The sequence below is a fragment of the Jaculus jaculus genome, chromosome 10 (genome assembly GCF_020740685.1).
Source record: "Jaculus jaculus isolate mJacJac1 chromosome 10, mJacJac1.mat.Y.cur, whole genome shotgun sequence".
Classification (NCBI taxonomy): Eukaryota; Metazoa; Chordata; class Mammalia; order Rodentia; family Dipodidae; genus Jaculus; species Jaculus jaculus.
Window position 1 is genome coordinate 116,831,295 of NC_059111.1, and position 12,322 is coordinate 116,843,616.

A 12,322-nucleotide genomic window follows, 5' to 3' on the forward strand; every position below is an offset into this window, starting at 1 on the left:
TACCTCCCTACTCCAGCAAGGTGGAGACTGCCTGGCAGGACTGAGCAATATGGCTGGGCAGATGGAGAGAGCTCATCTGCAGGAAGCATACAGGGCCGAAAGAGGAGGAGTCTTTCTTTCTTCAGCCTGCCTACAGCAGAAAAGCTGGGGCGACAGGAGTGAGAACCCCAGCAGGGCAGGGGCAACGAAGATGGGTTCCTGAGAGAAGCTGGGAAGGAGCAAGGCTTTCTCTGAGGAAGACTTCCCAGGGATACAGCAGAAAGCTGGGGATGGATGGAAGAGGAGCTGCTGGGTCAGTCTGGTGACAATGAGACATCAGGTCTCAGGGCTCCATGACAGTGACAGTGACAGTGAGCTTCCAGGCTAAGCAGATGGAATGGCGGGGCATTTCCAAACCACAATGGGGAAGTTGCTCTGGGGGGTCTGAGAAGTGGAAATTCTGCCTATCATATTGACTTTAACACAGAGGTGGAAAACACAACCAGTGCATGCCAGGGTCATGGCCTTCACAGCACAGAAGAATCAGGCCAGACACATCATGAGCAGAGACAACTCCAGCCATGGCTAATGAGCTGGAGTCAGATGTGATGGAGCCGGCTGGAAAGGCTCAGGGGCAGATGATCTGTCCTCCTCCTTGTCATCGAAGTCCCCCCCAGACCCCACTACACACATGGGTGGCTGTCCAGCAAATCTCTTCATCCTTCCCAAGGGGCTGGGGAGGTCATCTTGGTGTTGATCTGGAACTTCATACTTCCTCCAGGGACAGGGAAGCTTCAAGAACAGGTTTCTCATGGCCCCACCCCCTTTAGATCTAAGAGGCCTCTCTTTTGGACCCCTGGGCTCATACAATTGCTATCTTCCAGTCCCTAGCCACAGAAGAAATTCAGGCCGTTTTTCAAATACATGTTAATGAGGTTTTTTTTTTTGTTGTTTTTTTTTTTCCTGTCACCTAATTAGTTCACAATGAACTCAGCCTTGAGAGGGAAGAGAGAAGGGCAGGCTGGGGAAGACGCATAGGGAAGTCAGGGCAGAATACTACAACAAAAGGACTCTGCTCTAATGGGAGCCTCTTCACAAAAGAGAACCAAGACTCCTTCCCTGGCTATTGGGACTTCTAACAGGAAACCAGAGCTGTTGAAGAGTGGAAGTCCCCAGGGCTCCACACAAGATGAAGAGCTTAACTATAAGGCCCAAGTAGTAGCAGGCCCCACAACTCCATGTCATGAGTAACTGGCCTTGGCTCTCCTTGCCTTACCACTAAGGCTGAGCCCACCACCTGCTGGTGGGCGTCCCCCCTCAAACAGAACCGGAGGAGGAAGCAGATGGCCAAGGGCGAGGACCATCTGCCCAAGCTCGCTGGAAGGTCACCACTCCACTAGGGTGCCCGTAGGTACAGCCAGGCCCTACCACACCACACCAGAGGTCGTGGGTCATGTGCCAACAGTGTGCCCCCAATCCCCGTGCCCTTCATCAGCCACCATCCAGAACCCAAAGAGCCCACAGGAAGGAGCTTTGGGCAGCACATGGCCTGGCGTTTACAGTCCCCCAAAACAGGCCGGATGTGGCTGGGGGTCAGTTAGCTCCAAGCAGCCTCGTGCATGCCTCCAGAGTAAGCAGATATGACGGTCCCGGAGACGCCGGGCCCGTCCAAGGCACCGAGGGACCATCCACCTACTCCCACGCGGTCATAAAGCCCCAGCCCTACGCCAGGCCCCGGCCGGGCGCCCGGCCGCAGCAGCGTGGGGGGTGTGCGCCGGGAGAGGGCGCCGCGGCGAGCGTCACCCTCCGAAGCCTGCGGGCCCGGGCCCAGGAAGACTGCTATCCGCTAACGGAAGCCTAGGGTCCGCCGCCCCACCGCCGGGCAGGCAGGGCAGCAGCTAAGCCAGGAGTATGGAACCCCACTTCCCGGGGCCCACCGCGGCCCTCCGTCGCGCCCACCCTGCGGGGCCATGCCTAACCAGATCCGACAACAGGCCCCAGATCCTCCGCGACTCGGAGCGCACCGGTCCTCGAGGCTACAACCCCTTCATATCCCAGAGCACGACGAAGCAGAAAACATGCCCCCCGCCTAGCATGGGCCCGACACCCCACCACCACCACCACCCTCGCCCCAAAGTGTCCCTGGTTAGAGACACAGCGAATAGACCAAGGATCTGCAGCGCGGATCAGCGAAAAACGCGGACCTCGGGCGCGCGAAGACAACCCCCCTCCTAGACCAGAAGGGGGGGGGAGGCCGAGAGGAACCCCACTGGCCAGCGCCGGACTGGTCACCGCACCTCGGCTCCCGCAGCCCCCCGACGCCGCTCACCCTCGATGGAGATGACGTGCTCCCGGATCTGGTTCTGCAGCGCCAAGTCCTCGATGCGCTCGATCAGGTCGTAGATGGCGTAGATGTTGGGGTGCACGGACTCGAAGCGCTGGATCTCGGCCCGGATGGCCGCCGAGTTGGAGAGCGCGAACTGCTGAGGGGGTCCGCCGGCCAGCTGCTGCGAGGGGCCTCCGCCCCCGGCTCCGGGGCCCGCGCCGCCGAACTGCCCGCCTCCCCCCGCGCCGCCGCCGCCGCCGCCGCCGCCGCCCCCCGGAGCCGCCAGGCTCTGCTGCTGCTGCTGCGGGCTCTGTCCTCCGCCCGCCTGGAAGTTCATGGCTCCGGAGCCGCGGGGCCCGAGGCGGGCCCGACTCGGGCCCGGGGCGACGCGGCGGCGGCGGCGGCGGCGGCGGCGGTTGCGGCGAGCAGGCGGCGCGCGGGGTTGGCGGGGCCCGGAGCGCGGAACGCACGGCACGGGGTCAGTGCATGGGGCCGGGCACCGAGGCCGGAAGACGCCACCGCGCACACCGTGACCGCCGCCGCCGTCGTCGTCGTCGCCCGGCGCTTCCCGGCGCCGAGATCCCGCCGCCTAGAAGCTGCTTCCAGCGGCAACAACAACGGGACCGGGAGCGCGCGGCTCGGGCCCTCCCCCCGCGTCATGCGCACGCACCGCCGCCCCCGCCGGCTCCGGCACACGCAGCCCGAGCCCCCCTCCCGCCGCCCCCGCCCCTCCAGCGCGCCCGCCCCGCGCCCCCGCCCCTCGCCGGCTCGCCCGCCTCCCTCCCCCCGCCGCGCGCTCAGTCCACCGCGCCGGGCCCCACCCACCCGGGCCCCGGCCCTTCCGCCCGCTCGCCTGCCCATTCCCCCTCCGCCAGCGCGCACTGGGACGGCCTCGAGGGCCACCCGCCCTGGGACACGGCTCTTGGGCCAGCTGTCGTTTTGCCCTCCCAGCGCTGATCCAGGCGGCTGTGCCATCTCTGGGCAATGCCCAAACAGTGCCCTGCGCCTGGGGGGTGAGGATAAACGCAGCTGATTGGCCCAGAAGCCCGCCCAGGCCCAACTAAGCCTTCGTCCTCCCAACACTCTACCTTCAGGGCGACATGGTCTCTCCTCTGTCCCCAGGCCGAGTGGTCAGCCCTTAGAGATTCCCGCCTGGGTTCTTATCCTGGCGTTTTGCCCAATTGTCTCCACTGCTGGCTGCGACTCAAAGGCAGGGATGGGATCCCCGCTGCTATTTCCGCTTCTCCAGGGAGTTTTCTCTGAGGGCCTTATAAATGACACTTGGAACAGCAGTGTTCCAATTCTTTATTCCAGTGACAGCCACGTCTTTAAAAAAATCCTCCCTGGGCTGGAGAGATGGCTTAGGGCTTAAGGCGCATGCCTGCGAAGCCTAAGGACCCGCGTTAAATTCTCCAGGCCCCACATAAACCAGATGCACATGGTGGCACATGCATCTGGAGTTAAGGCCCTGGCATGCTCATTCTCCCCCCCCCCTCCCTCATCTGTCTCTAATAAGTAAAAATAAAATCTTAAAAAAGAACTCCTCCCTGCCAGAACTGAAGACTGCCCAACCCTGTTGTTAGGTACCTGGAAGAAGAGGGATGAATCAAATGTACCATCTTTCCCCCACTTCTCTTGTTCAGGAAGCACACTTGGCTGGGCGTGGTGGTGCACGCCTTTAATCCCAGCACTTGGGAAGCAGAGGTAGAAAGATCGCAGTTAATTTGAGGCCATCCTGAGACTACATAGTGAAATCCAGGTCAGCCTGGCCTACAGCAAGACCCTTGAAAAAAGAAACAAACAAAAACCTCACTTGATTCTCATTTTTCCTTGTTCTATCCCTTTGCCCATCTTGTTTTTCCTGGGTCTAAAAAGGCCCAGTTCTGCATTCCTATTATCAAAGCTGTCTGCAGCTGTGCTAACCCATGGCACCACCAACACACACATTTCCTAAAAGCCATAAGAGATGGCATATGTGTCAGGCATGGTGGCACACACTTTTATTATTATTTTATTAACAACTTCCATGATCATAAACAATATCCCATGGTAATGCTCTCCCTCCCCCCACTTTCCCCTTTGAAACTCCATTCTCCATCATATCCCCTCCTCCTTTCAATCAATCTCTCTTTTATTTTGATGTCAAGATCTTTGGCACACACTTTTAATCTCAGCACTCAGGCAGTTGAGGTAGTAGCATCACCATGAGTTCAAGGCTACAAAGTGAGTTTCATGTCAGCCTGGGCTAGAATGAGACACTGCTTCTGAGAAAGAAAGGAAGAGAGAGAGAGAAGGAGGAGGAGGGAGGGAGGAAGAAAGGAGGGAAGAAGGACACTGTAAGGTAGTGACTCTAGCCAATATTTCTGCAGGAGGGTGCTATGCATGCTGGTGCAGGCCTGTAATCCCAGCCCTTCAGAGGTGGAGGCAGGAGGATCAGGAATCAAGGCCAGCCTGAGGTATATGAGCTATAGTCTCAAAAACACAAATCAGGGCTGGGAAGCTTGCTCAGTGGTGCTTGCTTACAAAGCTTACTAGCCTACAGGGATGCCCCCAAAACATTATGCCCCCTGATGCCCCCAAAACATAGGCCATTGCTGAGGCCCTTGGTTTCCCACCAGGAATAGATGGTAAGACCTTATTGCTAAAGACTCCATATACTTGGACAGCAAGGCCACTGAGAAATCCTGCTGGAATTGAGCTGACAACCTCCTCCATGTAGACCAGAAGACAGAAAGCTGGAGGAAGCCATTCTACATGTAGTTCAATGGGAGAAAGAGATACCACCAGTGAAGATAATCAACAGTGGACACTGCAAGCCTTATATTTGGCCAGCCAGGCCAAATGAGCCAACGGGTACAATAGTGACACATCTGTCATGGTGGAAATCAACTGCCCTCCAATTGGACTGGAGGCCTGCTCCATGGGAGGAGGAATACATCCCTGATACTGAAAACTTAAAACAGGGGTAGTCATGAGCCCTAGAGGTGTAACATCTGCTGCTGTCTGGCTAATTGTATATACTATGCTTATCAAACTTCCCAGTAAGCACTTCTCTTAATGTTCATACCCTTATATTAATGCTACTCTCACTTTTGGTAGAGAATCTTCTTTTTTCAGATGGCAGTGACCTTGGAACGACTCAGAAGGTATCATGGTGCTGGAAAGGAGTGACCAGAGTGCTCAGTACTGCACTATCTCTATCACACCTTTCAAGGCTCAGGGTCTAATGTGGAAGGGGTGGTGGAAAGAATGTAAGAACCAAAGGAAGGGTAGGACTCTTTACAAGGTGCTCCTCCCAGACACAAAATGGCCTGGATATCCATAACCGCACAGTGCCTGACACTACCTACACAAGACCATCATAAGAGGAGGAAAAGATCATGACATCAAAATAAGAGAGACTGGGGCTGGAGAGATGGCTTAGCAGTTAAGCACTTGCCTGTGAAGCCTAAGGACCATGGTTTGAGGCTCGATCCCCCAGGATCCATGTTAGCCAGATGCACAAGGGGCACATGCACCTGGAGTTCGTTTGCAGTGGCTGGAGGCCCCGGCGTGCCCATTCTCTCTCTCTCTCTCTCTCTTTATCTCTATCTCTCTCTGGCTCTTTCTCTCTCTGTCACTCTCAAATAAATAAATAAAAATAACAAAAAAAAAGTGAGAGACTGGCTGGGTGTGGTGGTGCATGCCTTTTAATCCCAGCACTCAGAAGGCAGAGGTAGGAGGATTGCTGTGAGTTCAAGGCCACCTTAAGACTCCATAGTGAATTCCAGGACAGCCTGGGCTAGAGTGAGACCCTACCTCGAAAAAACAAAAGCCAAAAAAAAAAAAAAAAAGAGAGAGAGAGAGAGAGACTGATTGAAATGGTTTGGGGATATGATGGAGAATGGAGTTTCAAAGGGGAAAGTGGGGGGGGGAGGGAGGGTATTACCATGGGATATATTTTATAATCATGGAAGTTGTTAATAAAAATTTGAAGGAAAAAAAAGCTTACTGGCCTGGATTTGATTCCCTAGTACCTGTATGGCATCTGGAGTTTGTTTGCAGTACCAAAAGACTGGTATGCCCATACTCACTACCTCTTCTCATAAGTAAAAATCTTTCTTAAAAAACTAGGGCTGGAAAGATGGCTTAACAGTTAAAGCACTTGCTGGCAAAGCCAAAGGACCTATGTTCAATTCCCCAGGACCCATGTAAAGCCAGATGTGCAAGGTGGTGCATGTGTCTGAACTTTGCAGTGGCCAGGAGGCCCTGGTGTGCCCATTTTCTATCTGCTTCTCTCCCTCCTTCTCTCAAATAAATAAATAAATAAATAAATTTTTTTTTAATACCAACTGAACTGGTTGTGGCTGCACATACCTTTTTTTTTTTTGTTTTGGTTTTTTTTTTTTTAATTTTTATTAACATTTTCCATGATTATAAAATATATCCCATGGTAATTCCCTCCCTCCCCACCCCCACACTTTCCCGTTTGAAATTCCATTCTCAATCATATTACCTCCCCATTACAATCATTGTAATTACATATATACAATATCAACCTATTAAGTATCCTCCTCCCTTCCTTTCTCCACCCTTTATGTCTCCTTTTCTGCACATACCTTTAATCCCAGCACTTGGGAGGCAGAGGTAGGAGGACTGCTGTGAGTTTGAGACCACCCTGAGACTTCATACTAAATTTCCAGGTCAGCCTGTCCTACAGTGAGACCCTACCTTGAAAAAACAAATCCCCCGCACCCTTTCAAAGCCTGCTAAATCTTCTACAGATACCTTCCAAGTACCATGACAGTCATTTCCCCTTCCCCTATTCTGGGGATGGAACCCAGAGCCTTGTGCAGGCTAGACAAATCCTCTACCACTGAACTACGTACCCAGACCCACTTGTCATCTTTGTTTTCACCTACTTTCACATGAAATGGGAAGGAACTAGAGATTAATCAGTTCTTCACTTTATAAAAAACTGACCAGGAATGTTGGTGAACATCTTTAATCCCAGCACTCAGGAGACTGAGGTAGGAGGATTGCTGTGAGGTCAAGGCCAGCCTAGGGCTACAGAGTTAGTTCCAGGTCAGCCTGGGCTAGACTGAGACCCTACCGTGAAAAAGTATTAAAATTAATAATCTCAAAAAATATTAATAATCTCAAACCAGGTATAGTGACACGTGCCTTTAATCCCAGCACTTGGGAGGCAGAAGTTGGAGGATCACTGTGAGTTCAAGGCCACCCTGAGACTACATAGCGAATTCCAGGTCAGCCTGGGCCAGAGTGAGACCCTACCTCTAAAAACAAAACAAAACAAAACAAAAGAATTAATAATATCAAACTAATGTTACCAAGGAAACTTTTTGGAGCACTTGCTTCTTCAAGTAGGCATGAGAGATTGGAATACTAAGGTAGATTATTTCGAATCAAAATTAGCCTGTGAAATACAGGGTTCAAGATTTCTGTGGCTACTGGGAGCTCGGAGAAATAAGGACATCCGCTCTGTGCCACCTGACCTCTCCAGAGCCTCCAGCTTCCTTAAGTTTCCCCTCTGCTGGGCGGAGCCAAGGAGAGAGCCCCTAGCCCAACTCCACGTGGCCTCTTCCGCTACATGCCAGAAGCTGTCTTAGGTCCTTTCCACGAGTTTTCCAGGCCCACCAGGTGGGCCCTCAAGCCACATGGGTGTCTTTCCTTGGTTCTGTACTTCCCTAAATCAATACAATATTTTCGTAATTTGTTTTAAAAAGAAAGAAGGACCTCCATACGCATTAGCGGTCGTGAGTTCCCCAGAGACTCAGTATACTCTGCACAGAAACATTATTTTTCAAGGAGGGAGGTGGTTACTTACACAGAGATTGCTAGGTAGCTCAGACTGGCTTCAAATTCCCAAACCTCCTTAGAAGGGTTTGGCACCACACTCCACCACAGAAACACCCTTAAGAACCCAATTAACCACTCCATGTTTGGGTGAAGGGACTATGCCAGTACTACTGAGCGAAGTTCACATTGTGACAAGTGTCTTGTTACATAGTCCCCACATTAATAATATTAATGTGCCTCCTTACAATTGACCTAGAACTGAATTTATATTCAGAGATTAAATAACCCACCCAAGATCATGTAGCTGATGTGACTACGTGAGGCATCAGGATGTGTGTTCTCTGTTCAAAAATCCATGTTGCAGGCCAGGCATGGTGGTGCCCATCTTTAATCCCAGCACTTGGGAGACAGAGGTAGGATGATTGCCATGAGTTCCAGGCCACCCTGAAACTACATAGTGAATTCCAGGTTAATCTGGACTAGAGCAAAACCCTACCTCAGGGAAAAAAAAAAAAAATTCCATGTTGGGGAGCCAGGTGTGGTAGTACACGCCTTTAGTCCCAGCACTTGGGAGGCAGAGGTAGGAGGATCGCTGTGCGTTTGAGGCCATCCTGAGACTACATAGTGAATTCCAGGTCAGCCTGGGCTAGAGCGAGATACTACTTCGAAAAACCAAAAAAGAAATAAAAAATCCATGTTGGACTGGAAAGATGGCTTAGTGGCTTAAGGCACTTGCTGTAAAGCCTAAGGACCCTTGTTTGACCCTTCAGATCCCATGTAAGCCAAACGCACAAGGTGGCTTATGAGTCTGGAGTTCCATTACAATGGCTGGAGGCTCTGGCGCGTCAATTCTCTCCCTCTCTCTCTGATTAAAAAAAAATAATAAAATTAAATTTAAAAATTCACCAGGTGTGGTGGCGCATGCCTTTAATCCCAGCACTTGGGAGGCAGAGGTAAGAAGATAGCCATGAGTCCAAGGCCACCCTGAGACTACAGAGTGAATTGCAGGTCAGCCTGAACTAGAGTGAACCCCTACCTTGAAAAACAAACAAAATCATGCTGCCTTTACAATTGCGGGAGCAATGTGGAGCCGGCCAGTAAAGAGTGAAGCCTTTACTGAGCATGCTAATGAGCAAGGTGAGGTGTGCCACATCTTCTCTGCTGCTGAGGAAATTTAGGGGACGCGTCCACTCTTCACACGAAGAGAGGCGGAGACAGTGGACACCTAAATTGCCCACCTAAGCCGCCCAGAGCATCATCAGTGCATCACGAATGCCAGTGCTCTGACGTGCTCTAAGCTGACGTGGGTGTCAGAAGTGACAGATGCCCTGGCTACGGGCAGCGGGGATAAGGATCCTGTTGCCAAGCAAATGTCTGTGGGCTAGCTCAAACTCCACAGCCGCCGGGTCGATCCTCCCCTCTCCGATCACCATCCCGTCTCGCACTGCACTTGAGTCCGCAGGGCCAAGGGCGGGGACTGAGCTGCGCGGACTACAAGTCCCACAATGCACCGAGCCGCGGCAGCCGGGAAGGCGGGTGTGTGGGGGGAACCTCAGGTGTCTGCGACCTCGGCGCCTCCCGCCCGGAAGTGCCCGAAGGGCCGAGATGGAGCTCGGCGGTGAGTCCCCGCGCGTGGCCGCGCCCACCTCGCCGCCCCAGGCCCCAGCTGGGTCCTGTTTGCCCCGCCCCGGGATCACCCGTGTCCTCCAGCGGCTCCAGACGGGAGGAGTGACGGAGCCTTGGGGGTGGGGAGAGGAAAGCCTCCGTTTCCAGGCAGCATCCCAGATCTAGCGGCCCCTGGGTTGGAAAAGCTACCGGGGGAGGCACCGGGTCCTGCCGCCGCGGGGTGGGGTTTAGCTGGACACGAGGAGGGGCCAAGCTGGGTGGACGGCAGCACTGGGAGGCTCCAGATCGCCCAAGGGCGGAATTTGACGTTTGTCGTGGTGGCGGGGGGGGGGGGGTGAGCTTTGGAAACCGTGCTGTAGTGGGGGTTTGAGTAAATGGTAAAAGGCCCTTTTCCTGCCCCTTGCTGAAACTTTAGCGATAGGGTAGTAGATGAGCTTTGGGGTGAATAGGTGGGCAAAAGAGCAGATAAGCTTTGGGGTGAAGTTTGGTAGAGGTTAAATTTAGGGGAGGGATTGCTTAGGTCAACCCGCCACCTGGAAATAGGGTTTGGGTGAACTGGGAAGCTTATTAAAAAGACCTAGAACTGAGGCAACAGTTAGGGCTTGGAGTTTGGTGATGGGAAGAGGCACGTGGAAGCACGTATGGGACAACTGGGAGCCAGACAAGTCCATATACCTCCCGAAGTGGGTAAGAGGATGGGGAAATTAGGAGCCTAGGAGGATGGTAATGGGGTGGAGTCAAGAACCTGTTGAAGTTGGGAGGACTCCTCGCCAGAAAGCCAGCCCCTCACTAGTTCTTTGTGATTCTCCAGCCCGGTAGCTCGGAAGGCAAGGCAGGTGGCCATGGCCTTGATTGAAGGGGTGGGCGATGAGGTGACTGTCCTTTTTGCCGCGCTTGCCTGCCTTCTGGTGCTGGCCCTCGCCTGGGTCTCAACACACACCTCCGAGGGTTCGGACCCCCTGCCTCAACCACCAGGAACACCAGCGCCAGCCCAGCTCAGTGACGCCATGGCAGCTACAGACAGCATCAGAGGGCAGGCCCCAGGGGCAGAGACTCCCGGCCTGAGACACAGAGGTCCACCCGCACAGCCAGAGCCGGGCACAGGGGTCACCGCAACACCACCTCCACCTCCGGACTCCCCACAGGAACCATTAGTACTACGGCTGAAATTTCTCAATGATTCGGAGCAAGTGGCCAGGGCCTGGCCCCACGACACCATTGGCTCCTTGAAAAGGTAAGCAGGGAAGAGGGTAGGAACAAAAAGTGTTTAAAAATGGGCGTGTGTATGGTGGGGAGGTACTGCTTAAAGACCACCAGAGATACCTGAAACTCCCTCATTTTGTATTGGAAGGCACTGAGTTCCTCACATCACACACTGCACCTGTTACCCTGTAGCAGCCTGCCCCCCAGAGGCCAAGGACGTGGGTAGTCCGGAGGGCAGGGGTGAGAGGCGGCAACGTTGCTCTGGGCAAGGGACCAGGATTGCCTGAGGCCTGCTCTCTTACCCAGGTCCCTCTCTCCTCAGGACCCAGTTTCCGGGCCGAGAACAGCAGGTTCGACTAATCTACCAAGGCCAACTGCTAGGAGACGACACCCAGACGCTGGGCAGTCTTCATCTCCCTCCCAACTGCGTTCTCCACTGCCACGTGTCCACAAGGGTCGGTCCCCCTCATCCCCCCTGCCCACCGGGGTCAGAGCCAGGCCCCTCCGGGCTGGAAATCGGCAGCCTGCTGCTGCCTCTGCTCCTGCTGCTGCTGCTCCTGCTCTGGTACTGCCAGATTCAATACCGGCCCTTCTTTCCCCTGACCGCCACGCTGGGCCTGGCCGGCTTCACTCTGCTCCTCAGTCTCCTGGCCTTTGCCATGTACCGCCCGTAGTGCCTCCGCGGGCTTTGGGCGGCGTGGCTGGCCCATCTGGACCTCACTCTCCAAGGTGCGGTGGGAGCTGCTGTCTGCCTAGGCCCACCTCCCCGGCCTGCCTCTTCCCATTACCCTGGAGCCCGGCCCTGCGACGCCGAGGGCTCCGTGGGCTGGCCGAGTCCCCTCCCTGTGATCTTCATGGCTCCGGACCTCCTCCTCCCGAGGCCACTGGCCCTCAGCCCTCGCTGACAGTGGGCTCCTCTGGATCCGGCACCTGTTGTCGCTGTCTTGGTACAGGGCACCGCGGGGCCGCCTCCCTGGGCCCGTCTTAATGTGCTTCCGGAGCACCTAGCCACCTCCGGTTCCTGAGAGCTGCCTAGGCTGAGTTGGGGACTGAAAGACTGGGGGAGACTGGTTGGTGAAGGGGAGCTGGGAGGGGCTGGACTGTTCTCTGGAACGCGTATAGATTAAACACAACTGTGAAGTTTTCACTCTTGGTCTTGGTCTGTCTGGGGGCCTGCAGGGCGGGAAGCCCTGGCCCCTGCGAGAATGGGACTGGAAGGCGGCGGACCGGCTCTCTCCCAGCGCCCGCGTACGGAGGCGGGGTGGGTGGCCGACCACCAATCGGCCGGCCCTGGCCTCTGCGCCGCCCAGGCCCCGCCTCGCCCCCGCAGCGCGCACGCGCACGCGTCCCCGGAGCGGGCGGTCCCGGCTCGCAGCGCCTGCTGGGAGC

General features: G+C 54.9%; 2 protein-coding genes across 5 annotated transcripts in view; one reads left to right on the plus strand and one right to left on the minus strand.

Annotated features, from left to right (window-relative positions):
* Positions 1 to 2,664, minus strand: part of Agap3 (ArfGAP with GTPase domain, ankyrin repeat and PH domain 3) — a 69,843-nt gene extending 67,179 nt beyond the window's left edge. For all 4 annotated transcript variants that reach the window (XM_045160252.1, XM_045160251.1, XM_045160250.1 and 1 more), the window contains exon 1: positions 2,309 to 2,664. In XM_045160252.1, the coding sequence (XP_045016187.1) occupies positions 2,309 to 2,642 (334 nt within the window). In that variant the 5' untranslated portion in view covers positions 2,643 to 2,664. The remainder of the gene's footprint in view (positions 1 to 2,308) is intronic.
* Positions 2,665 to 9,589: 6,925 nt separating this feature from the next.
* On the plus strand, positions 9,590 to 12,080 carry Tmub1 (transmembrane and ubiquitin like domain containing 1). Its single transcript, XM_004669577.2, has 3 exons — positions 9,590 to 9,722; positions 10,542 to 10,964; positions 11,256 to 12,080. Exons 1-3 carry the CDS (start codon positions 9,610 to 9,612, stop codon positions 11,605 to 11,607), a joined length of 888 nt encoding a protein of 295 aa, XP_004669634.2. The 5' UTR covers positions 9,590 to 9,609; the 3' UTR covers positions 11,608 to 12,080.
* Positions 12,081 to 12,322: the final 242 nt, after the last annotated feature.

Bases quoted from the DNA above. Each gene is read 5' to 3' on its own strand.
- Tmub1 (XM_004669577.2), top strand. From the start codon at position 9,610: ATGCACCGAGCCGCGGCAGCCGGGAAGGCGGGTGTGTGGGGGGAACCT. The intron at 9,723-10,541 runs GTGAGTCCCCGC...GTGATTCTCCAG, and splicing joins GGCCGAGATGGAGCTCGGCG to CCCGGTAGCTCGGAAGGCAA. The intron at 10,965-11,255 runs GTAAGCAGGGAA...CTCTCTCCTCAG, and splicing joins ACCATTGGCTCCTTGAAAAG to GACCCAGTTTCCGGGCCGAG.